This window comes from Halichondria panicea, chromosome 5 (assembly GCF_963675165.1).
Source record: "Halichondria panicea chromosome 5, odHalPani1.1, whole genome shotgun sequence".
Lineage (NCBI taxonomy): Eukaryota > Metazoa > Porifera > Demospongiae > Suberitida > Halichondriidae > Halichondria > Halichondria panicea.
Genome location: NC_087381.1, coordinates 1,975,959 through 2,000,008, shown reverse-complemented (window position 1 = coordinate 2,000,008; position 24,050 = coordinate 1,975,959). Strand labels below are relative to the sequence as shown.

The window sequence follows — 24,050 nt, the reverse complement described above, 5'->3', positions numbered from 1 at the left end:
AGCTATAGTATATGGTTGCATGGTTTGATAATTTCATATCTTCCTTCTTTTTAGATTTCTGCCTTTTCCTAGCCGGAGAAGGAGAAACAGACCATTTGATAATTCTCTCTCCTCTGCAGTTGCTCGAGTTGGATTTTCTCAGAGTAGCTTCACCGCTGTGGAGGAGGCTGGAGTAGCTGTTCTTGTTGTCAATAGCAATGGTGCTAACCCCGACCCAGTCATTGTCGGTTACACTGTGGAAGAAGAAAACACACAAGGTATGTAGAGATAAATTATAAGAACAGCAAAACGCTTCTATGTATCATACGTATATTATACATTCTGGTTCTCTGTATCCAGCAAACGTGGTTGTGGCTCTCTCTATCAATATCAACTACTTGTACATACGTACTTTCATATAAACACTAAATACACATAATTCATAATAATTATTATGTAGCGTAGTGCCTAATAGTTATTTCCTTAGTTATAAATAACCCTTTGCCGTCAGATTAATTTTAACTGTACGCTTTATGTACTCAGAAATTAGTGTTAGACAGTGTGGGAAAAATTTATAGCCAGAAATTATTTGGTGAAGTGTCATAATTGAATGTTTGGTTGCCTAGCAATCCAGTTAAATTAAAGTGAAGAGATGTTTCTAAAGCCGAAGAGATTCCAGACACTACACTTGATAGTTGTGACTACATGCATAATTATCATCATGCATGTGTAAAAGAAGATAGTGTGTGTGGTTAAGTCAGCAAGATGTTTGCTGCAGAGTTGTTCTCTATAGCTAGACACACTTACTACACTATATTGCTAGCTCACATGCAGTATTGTAACAAAAGAGAGCTCGTGATCATGCACAAGAGGGTTTCTTTTCTCGAGTAGGATCAAACCACGGTTAGTTCACGATGAGTTTTTGCTAGTTTTGCAAAATTCTTGTAGCCTCACCCACTGCTGACAATGTAATAATTCCGAGCAAAGCGAGGCTCTAATCAGGTCACTTTGAGATTTTGGCGGGAAAAAAGGATGACGACGGACACTGCTCAATCGAACTAGTGTCTCTGGTTGTTGCAGACTGTAACGCTTTGACTCAAAGTTGGTTTTAGATTGTACTGAGGACACTAGCTTGAGCTTCATTCTACAGCTCAGAAGGCCCTATTTCAAGCGTTCTGCTCATAAGCTAGACAATGGTTCTTAAATAGACTATTCGTGACATTTCGATCATTATACCTCCGCCAAGCTACTTCTGATACTGGATCAGAGTGTGATGATTATATGCATAGTGAGGTTGCACTCTAGTGTATTCCCTAGTAACAATGTGCAGTAAAATGCCTTAGCTACAGATTTCACTCCTGAGTCTCCAATAGATTTTAGTACTGTATATAGCGGGTAATTTTCGTGGGCAAGCTGACCTCCACAAAACGCACTTACCGAAATGCAATCAATGCAGTGCAGAAATTAAAATCCATGTTTTCGAGTTGAACGAAATTTTTACCACACGAAAAGTACCCACAATACAGTAATAGCTACCGCTGCTGCAGGGCACAATCGTGCCCCGTGACGTATGAAGGGTTAAATAAACACAGTACAGTTGAATATTGTTTTGATTGTAATTTTTGGTTGTTAATTAGTTGGTATCGATCCAAACTATTGTGCCATGTACAACCAACCACACATACAGATGGCAATGATGTCACTGGTACCAGTGGTTCCCTAATGCTGTTCCCTGGAGTTTGGAGTGTACCTCTAACAATTGAGCTCATACAAGACACCACACCAGAATCATCCGAACTGTTCAACGTCACACTCACAGCTGGAGATGATGTTTCCCTGGAAATAAGCACTGCCATCGTCACCATACTAGACACAGATGGTAAGAGAGAATTTACAGCAGCTTAATTGAATGCATGGCCATTGTTATTTTTATTGTGTAGTTCTATTCTTCCTTCAGTGCATGCATTAAAAACAATATTGAAGAGCTGATATTGGCACCTCAGAATGTTAACCGCTTTTGTTCTCCATTGCTTAGTAACCAACTGTGGTCCCCTCTCCTCGCCCTCCAATGGCAATGTGGCCACACCCTCTGGTACCACTGTTGGTAACGTGGCTTCTTACTTGTGTGACGAGGGACTAGTTTTGATTGGCTCCACTATTCGATCCTGTGGCAACAACGGACTATGGGTACCAGACATGCCAACTTGTGAAGGTCAGTAGCATGAACTTTTGACTGCAGAGGATAATATAAGGAATTTCAGAAGCAGCTACGTTTTCTTTTATTGTAACAAGCGTTGAATTATTGTTGTAACAGAATCTATTGAATATGCTAGGTCGCCTTTATTAGAGTCAAAATTCAACGATTTTATGAAATACTTACCCTAAAGGGATGCCAATCATTCTTCAGATTTCAAAATTTATTGCTATGATTTATTTTTCCATTCGCACTTCTTTTCACAGTTCCAAAATGTGGCCAACTGTCTAGGCCTGTCAATGGAGCTCTGTCTCTGTCCAGTGGTGTCAGTGAAGGAAGTGTGGCAATGTACACCTGTGACACAGGGTTCACTCTGACTGGATCAGCCACTCGTACCTGTACCAGTGATGGAGGGTGGACTCCAGCAGCACCAGTCTGTCTCAGAATAAGTATGTTGTAGCACATAGCTAAAAGTCTATTTGCGTTGAGTTTTACCCCGGAAGTTATGTGGTCATTTTATAGCTTAATTAATGCTATATGCATGTGGTTGACAACAAGTATGCTAACTTTTAGTTATCTACCTACAGTTGATTGTGGTCCTCTCTCCCGACCCCCCAATGGCAATGTGGCCACACCCTCTGGTACAACAGTTGGTAATGTGGCTTCCTACTCGTGTAACGAGGGGCTAGTTTTTATTGGTTCTACTGTTCGATCCTGTGGCAATAATGGACTATGGGCCCCAGACACGCCAACTTGTGAAGGTCAGTGGTAACTCGACTACTGTGACAGTAGCAATGGAGGATCAATTTAAGCAACTCTGAGACCAGTTACATTTCCCTTCAGAAGCAAAAATCATGAATTTGGACCACCATGCAGAACTCAAAAGGGGACATAGCGTTTAATAGAGTACTTTTAAACGGCCATACATTTAATTTCATTGGTGCAATAACGTGATTTAAAATTTTTTAGCAGCACTCGTTTGTCTCAGAAAGAGAATTTGTATCACAGGCTAGCTACAGTAACACTGCTGTATGCATGATTATTTTACTACAATTATGTGTTGACTGGACTAATTACAGTTGACTGTGGTCCCCTCCCATCACCCCCCAATGGCAATGTGGCCACACCCTCTGGTACCTCAGTCGGTAATGGAGCTTTCTACTCGTGTGCCGAGGGACTGGTTTTAACTGGCTCTACTGTTCGTGTGTGCAGGAATGATGGACTCTGGACCCCAGAGGCACCCACTTGCGAAGGTGAAGATCAATCAATAAGAAGGTTTATACAATTTCAGTAAATTTACTACCACATTCTCTATATCTGAGTTTCATAGCTGTACATGTATAATATGACCTTCAACTGGGTGTGTCCGGAGCACATAGTCCGTTGCTCATGGGTATGGTAAATTACCTCGATTAATAGCCTATCTCTATGTAACCCTATACGTTTACCTTTGAATCCTGTCCGAATAATGATCAGCGAGTGCCTCAACAGAAACCCTTGCTGCAATAGCAACTCTAACTTGAGGTTTTCATAGTTCTCCTTATTACAGAATTACTACGCAACTCTTAGCAAATCCCCTCCAGAAGAAATGGTAGGCTGTGTCCAATGATTAAATTTTTTATCTAATCTTGCATAATATCAAATAGTTTATCAATTCTTTCAAATTATTATATTTATGCTTAACCAGATGGCCGGTGCAAAACAATATTTTTCATTTGTTTCCGAGTGTCTGAACGTCAATTGTGTCAGATTATCAATTCTTTACTCCAGCTAGTTTATTATATGCAATGGTGTGTATCCATGGTTGCAGCGATTGAATGCCCTCCCCTCCAACTAATTGCCAACGGATTTATCACGTACAATCCCGACAATACACCCGATTATGATATTGGAACTCTGGCCACTTACACTTGCGATGAAGGATTTGCGTTTGCTTCATCTCTTACAATTCAGCTAAGGAATTGCAATGACGATGATGGGATGGATGCTATAGGAGTGTGGGGTGGTTCTGCACCAACCTGTGTCCGTAAGTGAACAGCCTAGTTTGCCAATATAGTAATTAGCATTTGCTGTTATTGAGACCCTTGATGTAAATGCCATTTGAGCTACGTATATACAATACACACTCAGACCATATCATTTCTTGTATCCATGTTGCAGTGATTCAATGTCCTCCCCTCCAACCAATTGCCAACGGATTCATCATGTACAGTCCCGACAATACACCTGATTATGATATTGAAACTCTGGCCACTTACACTTGCGATGAAGGGTTTACGTTTGCTTCAGCTCTTACAATTCAGCTAAGGAATTGCAATGACGATGATGGGATGGATGCTATAGGAGTGTGGGGTGGTTCTGCACCAACCTGTGTCCGTAAGTGAACAGCCTATTTATTGATTTTCAAAGCATTTGTGAGAAGACGGTTTTTTCTCTGCAATGAAAATTCCGAAAAATTGGCAAATTTACTAAATTAAAAACCGCCAAATTAACTAACAGATTCATCTCCAATACTACACCATGCACCGAACTCTCATACTAATTTGCGATCCTGTGATCCATTTCCCATCCCTTTTCCTTGAATATCTATATTATGGTTAACCATAGATACCGAATGCACATGTTCTAACTGATTTAGATCCCAAAACCTATTGGCTACTAGAAATGCACTAGCTTAGCAACAGTCAACCTATATAAACAGCCAACCTAGCAACTGCATCATTATTCTTTTGAAAACTAATATCTGAAGTTGGCATCTCTGTGTCTCTACTAAGTCTGTGGTCTCTATTCAAGTCAACCCTGTTCCTCCACCTCAGTTTGATGGACATAGTCCTAGCTAGCTCCACCCATAGTTCCCTGCTAAATACACTCAAATGAGATCTAAGATAGTATGGCATAAAACCAGACAGTGACATATTTTTTCTTAGAATCTTTTTTCTTAAAAGGTGTGCTTTTTTTATTGCACCCATGCATTAGCAACATTTTTGTTCAAGTTGTGGATGATTTTGTTTCTGTGCTGATTGTGTTCGTAAAATGCTTTGGCTGGTGGTAATGGATGGTTAGTAAGCTAGTAGCTAGTACTATAAGCATGCATATAGCACAAATGTGACTTTTGAGGACATGCACTGCCTGAGAACAGCAGCCCTTAATTATATACAGAAGATTCATTGAAAAAATATTATTGTATTTATATTATCCTGTACTATACATGCAGCTTTAATTGTTTTGAACGCAACTTATGCATGTAATTATGTTATCTCGTACATGCTTAGCAACATGATTGTATTGTGTGTAATCGAACCAACTGTTTGCGATGTTCTAGTCGATTCATGGGCGGATCTAGCAGGTAGTAGAGGGTGCTCAAGCACCCCCTGACCTCACAGTGGTTGATCCATGAATATAAGTGAGTGGGAGGCATAAGGAACCAGTTAGCAACTTTATTACAAGCTTTTATAATTATTCACTTATTAATTTTATTATTATTTCTCCTAATTAAGTCCTGTGAAACTCTGTTTGTGAAGTAAAGGCTCTAAACCCCCAGTGCATGCTGACTGTCGCTAAGAAGTGCTGACCTTAAGATGTATAATGTCCTAATGCGCATGCTGACTGTTTTGTAAAAGTGACGACCTTTTTCTAAGGACCTGAAATGCAGAGTCCTTGTCCCGCGTGAGCCACCCCCCTGACAAGAATCCTTGATCCGCCACTGATCTTTGCTGTTGTATTCTCGCCACAGTACAAAGTGTGCGTGTTATAATTATCAGCTGTGTTGCACACTCTTTTCTCTCTTTTACAGGTCAATGTCCAGCACTGGCACCCATTCCAAACGGAGCTATTACATATGATCTGGATACGAACGCTGATTTTGATGTTGATACAGTGGCTTTTCATAGCTGTAATACTGGTTTCCTTCTGTTTGGTTCTTATACTCGAGTGTGTTTGGACACGGGGAGATGGTCTCTCCTGATTCCTGTGTGCAAATGTTCGTTAACTTTAATTATTGAATTAACATGACCTACAATTTCATTTTAATGTCATGTCAAAACTTATATAAATTCATGTATTTATCTTAATAATTCACCAGACATAATTATATATCCTTTACAGCGGTGCTATGTCCACTACCGTCACCCAATTCAAATACAGCTATTACATATGATGCTGATTTGAATGCTGTGGCGATAACTCATAGCTGTAATCCTGGTTTCATTCTGCGAGGATCTGCGACACAAGTGTGTCTAGCTGGAGGGATATGGTCTGGCCAGCCTCCTGAGTGTACACGTACGTAAGATTTATTAGGTGTTCACGCTCAATGTACCTTAAAATTAACATTTATTAGAACCTTATTAACACCTTATAATATTTACTACTATACCTAACCATGATTTGATGTTGATGTTGATATCACTCTTTTCTAACAATTCTCATTGTTAGTGCTCCACTTCCTCCCTTTGTTTTTGTGCGAGCCTCTGGGGCCCCGCTCCACGTATTTAAGGTTTTGTTTACCTTTTTTGCCTCACTTCACCTTAATTTCACTTTAACTTCGTTTTACCATAGATAGAGTAGAAGAGGGATTGGAAACGGAAGTACCCTCGAAGTACCATCCGTGTATCTCCGCGGTTTTAATCGAGGCTTACTTTTTAACACGAGGGCTAAACATGAATAATTCATGAGAATTGTTTTGCTCTCTGTAAGAAGTCCACGAGCAGTTCTGCTGCTAAACATCAACTTTCTCTAATACTTGAGGCCATTTGGGACACATGACACTATTTAGTTACAAAGCCTTAGCTATATCAAAGGTACTATAGGAACACAAGCATGAAAAAGTGCTCTGTGTACTTCTAGCTACTTCACGACAATCGAGATTATATTTTCTTTGTTTCCAATTGATACCTACTATCAGGGGGCTAATGGGGGTAGCTCTGAGATGTATGCTTTGGACACAATAAGTTTCCCGGGATTTTGCGGGAGTTATGAAGAGATACACGGATGGTCCCAGAGCCACTACGTAGACTTCATTGTAAAACATCACGTGAATCACTTCCGTTTCCAATCCCTCTTCTACTCTATCTATGGTTTTACCCTGTATTGTCAGTTGATGTTTTGCTCCTCGATCTAAGAATTTGGTTAAGCTACACTGTGAAGTCAATTTGTCTGTAACTAGTTGTTGTTGCCTATAGCTAGGAGCCTGTCTCTAGCTAATTTGTCTAGCCTGTCTAGAATCCCTCTACACCAAGATAAGAGCTCACTGTGTCCAATGATTAATTTTTTGTCTAATCTTGCATAATATCAAATAGTTTATCAATTCTTTCAAATTATTATATTTTATACTTAACCAGATAGATGGCCGGTGCAAAATAATATTTTTCATTTGTTTCCGAGTGTCTGAACGTCAATTGTGTCAGATTATCAATTCTTTACTCCAGCTAGTTTATTATATGCAATGGTGTGTATCCATGGTTGCAGCGATTCAATGTCCTCCCCTCCAACTAATTGCCAACGGATTCATCACGTACAGTCCCGGCAGTGCACTCAATTATGATATTGGAACTCTGGCCACTTACACTTGCGATGAAGGATTTGCGTTTGCTTCATCTTTTACAATTCAGCTAAGGAATTGCAATGACGATGATGGGATGGATGCTATAGGAGTGTGGGGTGGTTCTGCACCAACCTGTGTCCATAAGTGAACAGCCTATTTATTGATTTTCAAAGCATTTGTGAGAAGACAGTTTTTTCTCTGCAATGAAAATTCTGAAAAATTGGCGAATTAGTACAACGAGTAAATTAATGATCCTATAATTGAAAGATTGTTAGTGTATTATAGTGTGACGCAAGCTAGTGAAAGAGTAACGTCCATGGAGTTCGACCCACCGTCTGTACTATAGGAATAGTTGGAGTATAGTATAATTATAGCCATCTTGATAGAGATATGAGTACTTCGAAGGTGAGTAGTCATTCAATATTTATGTAGACCAGTGCAGCACTCTTGTTGGCTATAAAGCTATGTTGCTTGGAATGTATCTCAAGGTGATGTCCAGATATAATTATGTTTGAAGAAATCAGACGAGAGCATAACTCCAATCCGTTACAACGTCAATCACATGTACTGGTAGTTTTCCATGTTTTCCCGTCCATGCGCCAACATACCATGCAATTTTTACTGGTGCATGGAGTGATGACCATGCAATCCCTATATATATTTATATTTTGGAATGTGCGGGCATATATAATCATGTGATTTGTACTGAATTGATGTTCCTAATACATGGAGTCTTGAGCACAGGTACACACAGTCCATCCATGCGTAGTAACATTTACGGACCGTACTGGTGACCTGCATGGAATGATGTGGTGGATGGAAGCTGCATGGTAGATGGATCTGGAACACAGTCTATATATCGTACCTGTACCACTAATGGAGGATGGACTCTGATTGCACCTGTCTGTCTGATAGCAGGTAGGGAAAATAATACCAAATTTTAGTAGACTTGTGTGAACAGCCCCCTAGTATATAGAGTGACACCTTACCAATGCTGCTACTATGGCGTTTTAATTAAGCTATTGAAAAGCAGCAGATCAACAATGCTTATAATAATGTTTTCATAACTCACAATGCAGTTTCTGACTGTGGTCCCCTCTCCCCACCTACCAATGGGAGCGTGGTCACACCTTCTGGCACCAGTACTGGTAACTTAGGTTCCTACTCGTGTGATAATGGACTGGTTTTAAATGGTTTTTCTATTCGATTCTGTGACAATAGCGGATTGTGGACTCCAGAAGATATACCTTCATGTGGAGGTTAGCACATTAAATGATTAGTGAATATTATTATGGTATATAGCAGTCACTCTGTCCGTTTATAATTATGTTCAAACTTCTCGACAGTTCCAACTTGTGGGCAATTACCAGAGCTTGTCAATGGAGATCTATCTTTGTCCGACAATGTCAATGAAGGTAGTGTGGCAACGTACACCTGTGACACAGGGTTCAATCTGACAGGATCAATCACTCGTACCTGTACCACTAATGGAGGATGGACTCTGATTGCACCTGTCTGTCTGAGAGCAGGTAGGGAAAATAATTCCCTAATACCATAATTTTATGATTATGTACATAAATTATATAGTCTATTTTAGTAGACTTGTGTGAACAGCCCCCTAGTGTATTATGGAGTGACACCATAATTATACCAATGCTGATACTATGGTGTCTCTATTCAGATCAACAATACTTATAACAATGCTTTCATAACTCACAATGCAGTTGCTGACTGTGGTCCCCTCTCCCCACCTACCAATGGGAGCGTGGTCACACCTTCTGGCACCACTACTGGTAACTTTGGTTCCTACTCGTGTGATAATGGACTGGTTTTGAATGGTTTTTCTATTCGATTCTGTGACAATAGCGGATTGTGGACTCCAGAAGATATACCTTCATGTTGAGGTCAGCACGTTAAATGATTAGTGAATATTATTATGGTATATAGCAGTCACTCTGTCCTTTATTATAGTTTATAATTATGTCAAACTTCATTCGACAGTTCCAACTTGTGGGCAATTACCAGACCTTGTCAATGGAGATCTATCTTTGTCCGACGATGTCAATGAAGGAAGTGTGGCAACGTACACCTGTGACGAAGGGTTCATTCTGACCGGATCAATCACTCGTACCTGTACCACTAATAGAGGATGGACTCTGATTGCACCTGTCTGTCTGAGAGCAGGTAGGGCAAACAATACTATATCAACTGTGTACTTATTATAATTAATGTCTTGAACCTGATTATAGCTAGACTAACGGTAAACCACTGTATAGAGTGTCGACACTTCCTCTGCTACTAAAATTATTTTTATGCTTATCATGCAATTGGAACATGTTGGCGTAATTATATGTCTCAAATGATAGAATAATTCACTGTATCCACCATGTAGTTCCTGACTGTGGTCTCCTCTCCCCACCCCCTAATGGGAATGTGGCCACACCCTCTGGTACCACAGCCGGTAATGTAGCTCTTTACTCGTGTGCCGAGGGACTGGTTTTAACTGGCTCTACTGTTCGTGTGTGCAGGAATAATGCACTATGGATCCCAGAGGCACCCACTTGTGAAGGTTGAATAATTGTTGAGCACTGGTTGTATAAAAAGATCTACATGTTCTATCTTTCCATACGCGTGTAGTACTAGCAGTCTATTATTATTGCTTTTTAATAAGTGGTTACATCAGCATTTTACATTCAAATTGCGACTCATCACCAAGTGTGCAAATAATTTTCATTATCGCTTGTTATGCACACTAGGAAGTGCTTTTTATTTTGAATGAAATGTGTTCAGCATGCAGTGAGAGAACAATAATTTACACACTTTAAATAGTTATACAATGCAATGTTTATCAGTCTCTTTTCATGTTTTCTGATGCTGCTCTGTATCACTTTTCGCTACATGAGGCTGAGGGTCAGGAAGTTATCAGTGTTCAGTTTAGCAGTCACTTTAATGCATCGAACAGGCATCAGTGTTGGGATTGGGAAAGCGGAATATTGCACATGTAGAAGTGTACTGCACCACCATTTAAGCCTCTTCAGGCTCTTGTATGTCGTTTTGGCTTCAAAACGGTTGTCACAATTTTATTCTGCTATAGCGGCGCACGTTTCCTCTTCTGATACACTGGAGCATGATAGAAAACAAACACACGCATTTTCAAAACGGATTGCTGGTTGCAACGTTTTTTTTCTTCTTTTCTGTTCTCTACAAAATCTTTGCCTAATTCGCAAGCTCTCCTGCATGGTGTTCTATTTGTTTTTTTGATTTTTAGCCGTTTTCTTAAACTCGTCTTCAACTGAGAGAAAATCAATTTTGCTGCTACACATCCTTCTGGTTGACATGCGTAGATTCAACCTGCATTTTGATTGCTAAGCAATACATGTGCATTGTCCCTAATTGTTACGGGTATAATAATTATTGTTATGAGGGTATAACATTTCTCAAATTATATCCTCGAATATTGTATCGCAAGTATGCGCCAAAAGGCTGACTTGTCCACGAAAATTAAATCTGCATAATCATTCAGCTCCTTCCAGGAAAGTTTATATCCTAGCTTGATTATTTGCTTTGTTGATTGTACACATAGCATTCAGTATAGCATATAATTATAATTATAGTATTAAAGTTCCTATAAGAGTATAATTATGTTTTGCAAATATTCCCCTTTCCACACATTCAGCTCAACCCACCCAAGGTCCCACACTTGCTCCTCTGATCCTGAACTGCAGTGCCGAGTTTCTCGCTGAGTCTCAGCAAGTGAGTGTGAGCTGCACGTCAAGTAGGGACCTTGACGGCTTGGATTTTGAGTGCAGCTTCAATAATGAATCAGTAACAGAAGGATGTGAGTTTGCTGTCTCTGCTGCATGCCTTCATCCATCGTTTGTTGGTCTCGTGTGATTGATGCATTGTTTCTGTTTGGATGCAGGTGGACAATTCCCATTCTTTGTGTCTGTCACTGGAGCTTCAGGAAGCCATACCATTGTCATCAGTGCAACTGATTCAGCTGATGGAGCGGGTTTCACGTCAAACATTACAATCACAATCACAGGTAAATTAGTATATACACCCTGGCCAAGCTGTTTCTTGAGTTAGTACAAATTGAGTGCATGCGTGCATGTGAGCATGCGTTAAACTTTTTAGTATAGTGAAAGTGTCATTCCCCTTGTTTGTGTTTATCGTAGTACGTACGTCATGGCCGTGTAAACTACAATTATAGAGTGTAAACTAAGCTCGATCCTCCTCAACGTAACTGCATGTGTGCATGTGCACCGCTGATAGCAGCATAGCACGTTGAGCCTCTAAAAAGTGGGTGAGCGGTCCAGTTGATTATGGTCGACTCGGTGGTTAATCCCTTCCATTGTTCGTGCTAAACAAGCAATGCTGAGTTCAGTGCTGATCGTTTCACTACTCACTCTATGTAGCCCCTGAAATTGAGACCCAACCAGAGAGTGTGGGTGTCGAGCAAGGCGGAAGTGCCTCATTCACCGTGGAGGCCTCTGGTGCAGGACTGACCTACCAGTGGTTTGGTCCTGGCGGAGTGGCTCTGACTGACAGTGACGGAGAGATTGAGGGGTCCACTTCAGGAACGTTGACAGTTTTCAACGCTGAGCCTGGCGATGCGGGAGACTACACGGTCGTTGTGACCAACAGTGCGGGATCAGTCACCTCTGATGCTGCAAGTTTGTCTATTGGTGAGATTTGAAACATGCCTATATTCTTGGCTCAGTTTGTGTCTGTGTGACGGGCATGTTCATGCTTTACTTGCCTTTGTGTACAGGTCCTGCAATTGATGTACAACCGAGTGATGTGAATACTGCGGAAGCGGGTGGAACTGCCACATTCACCATGGAAGCCTCTGGTGAAGGACTGTTGAGCTACCAGTGGTTTGGTCCTGGTAGGGACGCTCTCACTGACGTTGACGGAGACATCGAAGGATCCAATTCATCCACCCTGCAAATCATCAATGTTGAGTCTGGCGATGCTGGAGATTACACAGTCGTTGTGACCAACAGTGCGGGATCAGTCGTCTCTGATGCTGCAACTCTGTCTATTGGTGAGATTACCATATCTTTACGGTGCAAGGTTATTTATTATGTGCAAATATCGGATTCAGGCGAAGCTCTCCTGTGATTAGGTCTCAACCAGAGAGTGTGGAAATTTCTATTTGTGAGTTCATCTGATTTGTTTGTGTACATGGCAGGCATTTAATTTGAACAGGGCCTAAAATTGATGTACAACCAAACAATGTCAATGTGGAAGCAGGTGGAACTGCCACGTTCACTGTAAAAGCCTCTGGATTAGCACTGACCTACCAGTGGTTTGGTCCTGGTGGGAACGCTTTGACTAACAGAGACAAAAAGGTTGAGGGGTCCGCTACAGCCACTCTTCGAATTATCAATGTTGACTCTGGCGATGCGGGAGACTACACAGTCGTTGCGACCAACAGTGCGGGATCAGTCGTCTCTGATGCTGCAACTCTGTCTATTGGTGAGAGATTGAAACATGCCTATTTTTATACGGTTCAAGTGCAATTATATTCTTGCTAGTGTGTAATTATACGTGTGGTTTTCGGAAGGATATAATAATAGTCAGTGTGTGCTAGTCAAACGTTCCCCTTTCCACACATGCAGCTCAACCTACCCAAGGTCCCACACTTGCTCCTCTGATCCTGAACTGCAGTGCCGAGTTCCTCGCTGAGTCTCAGCAAGTGAGTGTGAGCTGCACGTCAAGTAGGGATCTCGACGGCTTGGACTTTGAGTGCAGCTTCAATGATTCATCAGTAACAGAAGGATGTGAGTTTTGGTGTCTCTGCTGCATGCCTTCATCCATCGTTTGTTGGTCTCGTGTGATTGACGCATTGTTTCTGTTTGCATGCAGGTGGACAATTCCCGTTCTTTGTGTCTGTTGCTGGAGCTTCAGGAAGCCAGACCATTGTCATCAGTGCAACCGATCCAGCGGATGGAGCTGGTTTCACGTCAACCATTACAATCACAACCACAGGTAAATGTATATTCACCCTGGCCGAGCCGTTTCTTGAGTTCGTACCAAATTAAGTGGGTGTGGGCAGCATGCGTTAAACATTTTAGTATATTATAGTGAATGTGTCGTTCCCCTTGTTTGTAGTACGTACGTCATGGCCGTGTAAACTACAATTATAGAGTGTAAACTAAGTTCAATCCTCCTCAACGTAACTGCATGTGTGTGCACCGCTGATAGCAGCGTAGCAGTTGAGCCTCTAAAAAGTGGGTGAGCGGTCCAGTTGATTATGGTCGACTCGGTGGTGAATCCCTTCCATTGTTTGTGCCAAACAAGTAATGCTGAGTGTTCAATTGCTGATCGTTTCATACTCACTCTATGTAGCCCCTGAAATTGAGACCCAACCAGAGAGTGTGGGTGTCGAGCAAGGCGGAAGTGCCTCATTCACCGTGGAGGCCTCTGGTGCAGGACTGACCTATGGTCCTGGTGGAGTGGCTCTGACTGACAGTGACGGAGAGATTGAGGGGTCCACTTCAGGAACGTTGACAGTTTTCAACGCTGAGCCTGGCGATGCGGGAGACTACACGGTCGTTGTGACCAACAGTGTGGGATCAGTCACCTCTGATGCTGCAAGTCTGTCTATTGGTGAGATTTGAAACATGCCTATATTCTTACGGCTCAGTTTGTGTCTGTGTGGCGGGCGTGCATGTTCATGCTTTACTTGCCTTTGTGTACAGGTCCTGCAATTGACGTACAGCCGAGCGATGTGAATACTGCGAAAGCGGGTGGAACTGCCACATTCACCGTGGAAGCCTCTGGTGAAGGATTGAGCTACCAGTGGTTTGGTCCTGGCGGGAACGCTCTCACTGACGTCGACGGAGACATCGAAGGATCCAATTCATCCACCCTGCAGATTATCAATGTTGAGTCTGGCGATGCTGGAGATTACACAGTTGTTGTGACCAACAGTGCGGGATCAGTCGTCTCTGATGCTGCAACTCTGTCTATTGGTTGAAGTATATGAACAAACACACAGTCATACTGTTTGTACATTATGTTCATTGCATTGTGTCATTGTGTATATGCACGTATATGAAATGTACAAAAGTGGTATAATTGTTGATCTGTTTCTGAGTATAATTATGGTTGATTCATGCCTTTTGAGTAATCCGCATTATAAATACCATGCATGTGAAGTGCATTGCATGTGACATGTGCAAACTTTAGTGTGCCTACGATAAAGGACGCCTCTCCAACATCAAGTAGTTAGAGAACCTCCATACGAGTTACTGATAATTAATTATTATAATGTACTACGTATATGTAGCTCATATTGAGTCACTCAACTCGAGAGATTACTGATATGCAAACTGATTCATTGGTACTATACTATGAGCACAACAACCTCATGATCACTGCATGCATGGCTGCATGAGCATGATTATGGTCAAATGGAGGCCTATAATCGTACACAGCACTCAATTTTTTGTGTTCTTATAGCGCGAAATTTTCGAGGTGCTTAATTTTCGCGGATTTTGTGGATTAGTAGTTTTTGAAAATTTCGCGCTATACACAATAATAATTATGCCTCGAGGCGTAGCCGCACGAGGGATACGGTAAAGCTGACTGTGTGTGTGTCTGTCTGTCTGTGTGTGTGTGTGTGTATTCCAGCTATAACTGCTCAACGGTTGCAATGCGACGAAAACTAACAGCTTCTATAGGCTTCTAGCCACGTTCTCTTGGATTTTGATTCGTGGATTAGCAAACTAAAGCTTCTTTCTCGAGTTATGGCTAGTTTGACTCACATTGAAGGCTGTTGCAGTCTCTTCAGAATCTTTCATAGCATCATCTGTCCGCACAAACTTTCTATTCAACATATGAGTTAGCCTTGCACTAAAGCGCTAGCTTTTTGTTAGCTACAATACTCAGAAAATATCTGTTAAAACAGCTAGCTAGCAGTAGCCATTTGTGAAATTGATCTCTTTGGACACACCCTTTAATTATTCCTGTGGATGTAATGCGCATGCGTGCTCATTCCCCATGTGTGATATCCAAGATCCAGATCCAGATTATCCTGGCAGAATCATCTTTGTCTTGAGGGCCTGGTAAGCCACAAAACACTACCATATAACAATATAGATAACAATATGCATGTACACAGGTCTTTTCTTCTTAGATATTATATACACTGAACTACAGATCCTGGAAGAATCAATTTTCTTCTTTCTTGAGGTCCTGGTAAGCCACATAATACAATAAATAACAACAATAGATGCATGTAAATAAGTCTTTTCTTCTCAGTGACTTTATATAGATAAGCTAACTTTAATATAAAATTCATTATAGATAACACTCTAATACTTTTGAGCGAAAGCAAAAACATGGCGAGAGGCATTAGCACAGCGCCAGCTTGAACACTAGTTATGTCAGTCTTGCGTCGAAGTATAGCCGCATTGCTCTATAAAAGCTGACTCCAGGCAGGTCTTTAGTCTGTGCAGTGCAGGAGTGTGCAGTACTAATGAATGAATCTAGAACTGAATGTAAGTGAATGTACTGCGAAGTATTTAAGATTTTAACCAGCCAACTAGAAATATTTACTATTAATTTTCTGTCCTCATATAATTATATCTGAGACTATAGATCTAATTTGCACAGGAGAATGATGATTTCTTCAGTCTCAAAGATGCTGGTGATTGTCATCTGTATGCTGGCATTAAGCTCTACAGGTCATGCGCAACGTGAGTCTTTTGATGAAACAGGGCTAAATGAGATTTAAGCCTTATAGCTATTATTGTGAGCATAGTCATGTGTGTACATTGAATAGCTGTAACATTATACTAGCTGGTGCACAAAAAAACAAAACTGTTGCAACCACGAACCTGTAACCATCTGGTGCAATTGTCAGGCTCCATAATGGATTGAGGTGTTGTACTACTACATTATGCTAATGGACGTCCGCCCACTTTAAACCCACCACAACATACAGTGTTGTGATACGGGGTAATTAGTAAGAAGCTCTAAAGTAGTTTCATGATTGTTAGAACATTGCAATGGAGCATCTAAATAAATTGAATTTTTAACACATGCAGCTGTAGCCTCATTCTGGTCGTAAGGAGCTTCATGTGTACTATAAGAGCATTGTGTTCATTGTATTTGCATAATAAGAGGCACCACTGTAATCAACAATGATGCAAACTGACCTCTGAATAATAGCATTTTGGAAGCATTTTGGAAGCATGCGTCTTATTTTATCACAATCAAAAGTGTCGATCTACTTTGCTTAGCGCTTTGGTATAGTATAGTAGGAGACTCAACCATGTAGGGGTGTTTCTAGAAAGTAAAGCAGAGAGGTACTTAAAGTTTTAAATTTTGGGTTCACCTCTTACAGAAGTCCAACGCCCATGAATTATGTTTGCATGCTAAATTGGGCGTGGTCACAACTTAGTAATAATAAAAACCTGCAAGTATAGAATTAGCCTCGGTCCCAGGCCGATTTTTTTTTAATAGAACGAAGTTGAAAAATACGGCCTGGTATTGATTGTATCTGGGCGTGGCAGGAACCGGAAACTAAAGCAGAGATTCTTCACATTTTGTTTCCTGCTTTTTTTCTGTAATACTAAAGGTGTACGTAGAGGCATTTTACTCCCGTAAAACTTACAGTAATGTAGCTCCGTGTCATGTTCTCAATTTATAGCTAGCTAGCTATGGCATGCATGCAACGCGTTGTTTGTTTGAAGCAAGATGGCCTCACTCTCATGGCAGAACAGGCCCAGGCTCTCAAGCTCCTGTTTGAGGGAAGGGACGTGTTTATCTGGTTCCCAACGGGGTATGGCAAGTCTCTCTGCTATATCAGTTGCTACCCTTTTTAATGGACTACAAGCTAGGTAGGACCAAGGCTCCTCCTGTTGACAAAAGTGTTGTTCTTGTTAATTGTCTCTCCCCTTGTATCTCTCATCATGAGACTCATAATTGACCAGGCAGGAGTCTAAACAATAGAGGTGTTTCTGCTGCCATCCTCAGTAGCTCAGTAGCAATAAAGGAATCGACAAAAATTTGGTTGCCACTGCCAAAGAAGTGTCTTCTGGGAAGTATTTCCTGCTGTATACTGCCCCAGAGGCTGTTGTTGAAGACCACTGTTGGAGGATTCATTTTTTGTTGTACCGGAGTCAATTTATTAAAAAACCACGCCCAGATCACGCCCAAATACAATCAATACCAGGCCTAGTAGGCGACCTAGCGTTCAATTGGAGACGGATCGGCCTGGGATCGAGGCTAGTATAGAATATGATAGGATAGAGCTGTGCAGTATAGCTAGACCTTTGATAACTTTCTGGTTTTTGATTTATGGGGACAATCGTTGTGGTTTGATCACGAGTGAGTTGTTGAATTACACTTGTTGCACGGTTTTTTTGCCTTGTCCACACCTGGCTGGTTCGACCATTTCCATCTTCTCTAGTGCTGATAGCTATAGATTAGTTTCATTGTTGCATGTCTGCATGTGAGGCCAGGTGGTACTCAAGCCCCCTGCTAGATATGCTGCACTATATTGTCAACAGTAATCTATTGATTATCGTTAAGTCTCCTACTACACTCTATATACACACTGTATTTCAATTAATTCCTCCAACTGATTCTCGCAGAATCTTGTTTGTCCTCGCTCGATTGCCATGGTGATGAGGTTGATGGATTCCCTGCCACTTTGTCCGGCTGCTGTGTCCCTGGTGGAGGGTTGTCTTATAGAGAGGGTTCTCAATGCTCTAACTGCTACAGTAAGACTTGATTTGATGCCCTCATTGTAAATGTTGTATTGCACACGTGCATAATACTTTTACACCTTCATATTTCATTATTGGGTCTAAATTATTCTCTATACAGGTGAGGAAAGTTTCACAACTGAAGGCAACTCTTTCTCCATTGGTTTCTTCGGCAACTTCAATCCAGGGTCCAGCTCCAGCATCAACAAAGTTCGGTTTGCTGTCAACTCTGTAACTAACCAACAAGTCACTGTCTTTGTACAATCTCCCTTGGATGATCGTAAAATCGAAACATACTCCACTCCAATTGAATTTGGCTTTCCAGCCGACAAAATTAATCTCCGGAGCCCCGAAGAGAGAGACAAAGGTGTCTATATTTACTCTAAAGATGGTGAAGCTATGTCAGTGATAGCTCTCGCTGAAGAATTCCAATCCTCAGATGCTTTCAAAGTTCTTCCTTGTGTGCATCACCCTAGCGACGGTTACGAGTATTATGCTGTGTCAGTGCCAATTTCGCAGATAGAACGGCAAGATGATTATGAAGACGACGATCCCCAAGCCAGCGAGTTTCTAGACATTGAAGGAAGAAGTGCGTTGGTGATTGTAACTACTGAAGATGATACTACATTGCAAATCACTTTAACTCAAAATGTTGATCTATTTGCTGATGATTTAAAGGATCAAGTCCCTAAAGGGGAGATAGAAGCTGGTCAGCCAGTAACTATTAACATTGCTAAGAGAATTCAAACTCTATATTTAGGAAGTGATGAAGATTTGTCAGGTTCAAGAGTCGTCTCCGACAAACCGATTGCGTTCTTTAGTGGTCACGAGTGTGGAACTGTTCCCAGCAATATCAGCTATTGTGATCATATGAATGAGCAGATACCACCCACTGCTACCTGGGGCAAGCAATTCATCACTGCTCCTCTGGCTAACAGGAGGTCTGGTGACACTTTCAAAATTGTAGCCTCGAGGGATAATACGAATGTTCAAATTGGATGCACTAACGACGAATCAATGTCTATTTCTCTAGACAAGGGAGAGATGAGTCAGTTTGTTATATCTTCCGACAGTTCATGCTATTTTATGTCGAGTCAACCGATTCTACTCGTTCAGTTTTCTATGTCAAGTACTTTAGATGGCGTGTTTCTTAGTGATCCGTTCATGATTGTCGTGCCCCCTGTGGAGCAGTATCGCAGTCGCTACAACACCCACTCGTTTAGAAGTTCTGTCGGTACTAAAGATCAGATTGGGTCTTACTTTTTGAATATTTTATTTCCAGTTGATACATTACCATCTGGAATTCGTCTTAACGATATGGAAATTTCAAGCGGCGAAATAACGTCAATTCCATGTCCTGATAGTGAAGAAATCTGTGCTTACTCGATATTTGTTGAAGGTGTTAGCGACTCTCCGATACTACGCCACGTTGACAACATGAGTATCAATGCGATTGTGTACTGGTACGAATTTAGAGTGGGCTACGGTTACTTCGCAGGAATGACCCAAAGGCCTATTGCATGTGAGTTAAGTAAATGAGATTTAAGCAGATGCTGTACCTAAATTGTAGGAATCGTCTTAAGAAGCAATTTGGGATCGAAATATAGCAGTGGGTAATCCCTAAAGTCTTTTTGTAATACTGTTTTGTGTTGTAAAGTATACGTAAAATTCCTCATACTCTTTCACGGTTTTTTTCAATCTATCCACAGTGCCAGCTGTTTCTTTAACATCCAGTATGTTCACTGCATTCGAGAATAATAGCTCCGTAAACGTGACCGTAATGAGGGAGGGGGATCTGGATTCGGAAATTGTTGTCAAACTAAAAACATCTCAGCTGGTTGAAGATAATGCTGCTATTGGTGAGGGCTATGCTAATAGAGATGTGCGTATAATAGCGCTGGAAAGAAATTACCCCTCTAAGCTATTTGCATTTTAGATAACAAAACACTGTGCTGTACAGTCAGTTATGATAATATTTTATTTGTTCAGTACATTTTGATAATTATAGTTTCTATAGTGTCAAACAAGCAAGATGAAACCAATCACTGTATTTATAGTGCAATCATTCAATTTTGTCTCTATCTCAGCCGGTGTTGACTTTGTGCATACTGAAGAGAATGTGACATTTGCACGAGGTGTAGATCAAGCCCAGATAACTATCCCACTGATCAACGATGTCTTCCCTGAGGCAACGGAATCATTTCAAGTGTTCCTGTCTGCCTCCCCCGGAGTGTACATTCAGTCTCCGGCAGTTGCTACCGTGATGATCAATGATCGAGACCCTGATTTGCCTGGTATGTTCATGTGATAATTATAGTATGTCAGCAGAACTTATAAATACTAACGATAATTTCAATCTTAATCTGTTATCTATCCTCACTAATATACCTACTTTTTCATTCGTATAGCAATTAAGATTTTGTACACACCAAATTATAAAGGGGTCTGTATTTACTGGCAGTAATGAATGTGAGTTTCTCTGCGGTGTCACTGAATGAGGTGGAGGGGGGAGTGGTCAGGTTCACGCTTGACAAGACTCAAGGGGCAGTGGGTGACGTCAGTGTCAGACTCTTCACTATTGATGACTCGGCAATTGGTGAGCATTACATCACTATTCCCTATTATATATAGCCTTCAAGTTGTGGAGACAGATTTTATCTATAATTTATATCAGTGCTCATCAAGTTTACAGATACCTCCGTAATGCATTCCCGCCTCACCCACAGCTGGTAGGGACTATCAGAGCATTGATGAAGTGATTACCTTTGCCATTGAGGAGCTGCAGTACGAGGGAACACTGCTCATTATGAATGATGAAGTTGTGGAGAATGTGGAGCAGTTAAGTCTTCGGATTGAGGCCCTAGATGGAATGTTTCCTGTGAATGTAATAGACGCAGCTGCCATGGTTACTATCACTGATGATGATGGTGAGATCTCGCATGCATTCACACGACGAGCAATATTTCAGTAGAGCATGTAAAACAGATGGAATAGTATGAGCTATACATTTGATTAACTACTGTATTTTATTCAGCATGCATGTTGTAGGCTAAATTCTGTTATTGGTGGCTTCACGACAGTATACAAGCTGTATGTCATTACTTCACTTCAGTTGCTGTGTTCAGTTTCCTACAAGCAACATACTCCACAAACGAGTCAGATTCTGTTGTACAAGTGTCGTTGGAGTATGGTGTCCTCGACAGAACTGTTGAATTGCAGCTGATAAGCCAGAGTGGATCTGCAATAGGTATATACTGGATATCTACTCTTATGTTCATTGATGTCCTAATAGAGCGTGGGTACATATACTCTATTGTAATGATGTGACCGAATATATATTAAAAGTTTATAAGTATGTGGATGCCATGCATTGTCCTCGAGACTATACCACTATAATTATTGTTAAACCAGTAGGCTTTTCAGCTATTGGCACCATTTTTGTAGCTTTTAATAATTATGTCTCTTCTCTTGATCTCCTCAGAGAATATAGACTATATTGGCATCAATCAGAGAGTCGTGTTCAGTCCCGATGGTCCCTCGTCGGTACCAATAATGATAATGATCATTCCCGATGGTCTAGTTGAGAGAGACGAGACATTTTCTATCGGCTTGACAACCTCCCAACAAGACCCTGCCAGTGGGAATATTGTCATTGGAAGAGACGTGGCTCAGATCACCATCAATGACTTAGATAGTAAGTTAATGCTTTGATGTTTATTTTGTGGGTATAGATAACCAGCATAAGATCCACAAATTGGAGCAAGGTTGGTTTGATGACTTGGTTTAGTATCTGTGCATATATAGAGGGTGCTTTTAGGTTTTGGATAGACTAATTATTACACCCCGAAATGCTATATACATTTTATCTCTCCAGCTGCTGTGATTGTGCTTGAAGATGTGAGGAGTGTTATTCGGGAGGGAGGAGGCAGTGCTCGGTTCAATATCAGACTGCTCTCTGGTGAACTAGGGATACCAGTGGATCTAGTGTACTCTACATACAACATCAACGCCACAGGTACTGCACAGCTTACTGGTATATAATTTTGTCCTCAGATATTCATTGCTACACACTATTTTACTGCAAACATTTCAGCTGATAATTATAATTGTATCAAGCTTGGCGTAATACTTGTGGTTACAGGCTCTGTACTAATAAATCTAGAGTAGCGTTTAAACTAGCTTGTAATTGAATTGCTCTACATACAAAATTTGTGTGGAGCAGCTGAATATTAATAATTATACTGAATTTCGAAGGTGAAACTTTGAATTGCGAGTTTTCGCATAAATTGAAAATTAAATACTCACAAAAGAGAGAGGGCTGGTATACATGTATACAGTGTCATTCTCAAAATAATTGACTACGCATTAATTTGCTCGATATACGGTACTTGTTATTTTTACTTGCTTAATTCTCACCATGCAGGTGGAGACTCAAATTTGGAGGACTATGTGGCTGCTTTAAATGAGCCGGTTACACTTTCGTCACTATCACCAATCTTTGAAGGACTCATTGTAGTTAATGACGATGGAGTGTTTGAGGGAGAAATAAACGAGAGGTTTGGAGTGCAGCTGTCTCTGTTGTCTGGAGTTCCTGACAGAGTCACCATCGAAACTTCTACTATTGAGTTTCAGATTGAAGACAATGATTCAAGACAGGGTGTGTATATATGAAATGTCAGCGTGAAGTAGAGATGATACAAAACAGCACAGTGGTTTAAGTTCTGTTAAATTGTATAATTATAGTACAGTAGGTTTGATTTACCTCATTTCCCCCTAATTTTATCTCTTCATTCGTTGTATTTCATTTTTTCTTCACTAGTTTTGCCTCCTCTCCTAGCTGGAGAAGGAGAAACAGATCATTTGATAATTCTCTCTCCTCTGCAGTTGCTCGAGTTGGATTTTCCCAGAGTAGCTTCACCACGGTGGAGGAGGCTGGAACAGCTGTTCTTGTTGTCAATAGCAATGGCGCTAACCCCGACCCAGTCATTGTCGGTTACACTGTTGATGAAAGGAACACACAAGGTATATGTAGAGATTAGAATAGCAAACGCTTCTGTGTGTCATAAGTACAAGTTTTGTGGCTTGCAACAGTCGATAACATTAACTTAATTGTTGTGGCTCTCAGACTCTTGATATCATAATTGTATCAAACAGTCCATAATTATAATTATGCTGACTGGCCTCGTACTTGCATATGCTGGCACACTATTTTATTGCCCTAATACATAATCTATTAAACAGTAAGTAAGCGCTGTACAATTGATTGATTGTAAAAACCTCCCCAAGGCATTTTCTGCTTGTCGATCATCAGTATACTATAGCATGTACAACCAACCACACATACAGATGGCAATGATGTTACTGGTACGAGTGGTTCCCTAATGCTGTTCCCTGGAGTTTGGAGTGTACCTCTAACAATCGAGCTCACACAAGATACCACACCAGAATCATCCGAACTATTCAACGTCACACTCACAGCTGGAGATGATGTTTTCCTGGAAATAAGCACTGCCACTGTCACCTTACTAGACACAGATGGTAAGAGGGACTCTTATAGCAGCATCGATCTTAATTAGTGGTTTCAAAATGGCTATTGTTATTTTTATTGCGT

General features: G+C 41.0%; 3 protein-coding genes across 4 annotated transcripts in view; all 3 read left to right on the top strand.

Moving 5' to 3' along the window:
- LOC135336419 (uncharacterized) overlaps positions 1-8,624 on the top strand; it is a 38,451-nt gene extending 29,827 nt beyond the window's left edge. Inside the window, exons 13-23 of one of the 2 annotated variants that reach the window (XM_064532194.1) lie at positions 120-257; positions 1,667-1,858; positions 2,015-2,191; positions 2,440-2,622; positions 2,761-2,934; positions 3,253-3,426; positions 3,984-4,199; positions 4,334-4,549; positions 5,967-6,152; positions 6,278-6,451; positions 7,637-8,624. In XM_064532194.1, coding sequence (XP_064388264.1) covers positions 120-257; positions 1,667-1,858; positions 2,015-2,191; positions 2,440-2,622; positions 2,761-2,934; positions 3,253-3,426; positions 3,984-4,199; positions 4,334-4,549; positions 5,967-6,152; positions 6,278-6,451; positions 7,637-7,860 — 2,054 coding nt within the window. In that variant the 3' untranslated portion in view covers positions 7,861-8,624. Of the gene's footprint in view, positions 1-119; positions 258-1,666; positions 1,859-2,014; positions 2,192-2,439; positions 2,623-2,760; positions 2,935-3,252; positions 3,427-3,722; positions 3,765-3,983; positions 4,200-4,333; positions 4,550-5,966; positions 6,153-6,277; positions 6,452-7,636 lie in introns of those variants that run through there. The other variant, XM_064532200.1, reaches the window with a different exon arrangement.
- Positions 8,596-13,489, top strand: LOC135336352 (CUB and sushi domain-containing protein 2-like). Its single transcript, XM_064532115.1, has 13 exons — positions 8,596-8,614; positions 8,792-8,971; positions 9,059-9,241; positions 9,437-9,568; positions 9,714-9,896; positions 10,105-10,281; positions 11,389-11,550; positions 11,635-11,757; positions 12,131-12,400; positions 12,487-12,762; positions 12,823-12,875; positions 12,927-13,196; positions 13,340-13,489. The coding sequence occupies exons 1-11, from the start codon at positions 8,596-8,598 to the stop codon at positions 12,837-12,839; spliced, it is 1,722 nt and encodes a 573-aa protein (XP_064388185.1). The 3' UTR covers positions 12,840-12,875; positions 12,927-13,196; positions 13,340-13,489.
- Positions 13,490-15,260: 1,771 nt separating this feature from the next.
- The window catches only part of LOC135336414 (uncharacterized), a 38,751-nt gene continuing 29,961 nt past the window's right edge, over positions 15,261-24,050 (top strand). The window contains exons 1-15 of the mRNA XM_064532178.1: positions 15,261-15,790; positions 15,847-16,225; positions 16,341-16,423; positions 18,326-18,454; positions 18,561-19,961; positions 20,149-20,298; positions 20,527-20,733; positions 20,901-21,035; positions 21,166-21,366; positions 21,552-21,686; positions 21,921-22,133; positions 22,314-22,454; positions 22,863-23,096; positions 23,324-23,461; positions 23,786-23,977. Of these exons, the coding sequence (XP_064388248.1) occupies positions 16,224-16,225; positions 16,341-16,423; positions 18,326-18,454; positions 18,561-19,961; positions 20,149-20,298; positions 20,527-20,733; positions 20,901-21,035; positions 21,166-21,366; positions 21,552-21,686; positions 21,921-22,133; positions 22,314-22,454; positions 22,863-23,096; positions 23,324-23,461; positions 23,786-23,977 (3,361 nt within the window). The 5' untranslated portion in view covers positions 15,261-15,790; positions 15,847-16,223. The remainder of the gene's footprint in view (positions 15,791-15,846; positions 16,226-16,340; positions 16,424-18,325; positions 18,455-18,560; positions 19,962-20,148; positions 20,299-20,526; positions 20,734-20,900; positions 21,036-21,165; positions 21,367-21,551; positions 21,687-21,920; positions 22,134-22,313; positions 22,455-22,862; positions 23,097-23,323; positions 23,462-23,785; positions 23,978-24,050) is intronic.

Bases quoted from the DNA above. Each gene is read 5' to 3' on its own strand.
- LOC135336352 (XM_064532115.1), top strand. The intron at 9,569-9,713 runs GTGACAATAGCG...TTCATTCGACAG, and splicing joins TGGTTTTTCTATTCGATTCT to TTCCAACTTGTGGGCAATTA. The intron at 10,282-11,388 runs GTTGAATAATTG...CCACACATTCAG, and splicing joins AGAGGCACCCACTTGTGAAG to CTCAACCCACCCAAGGTCCC.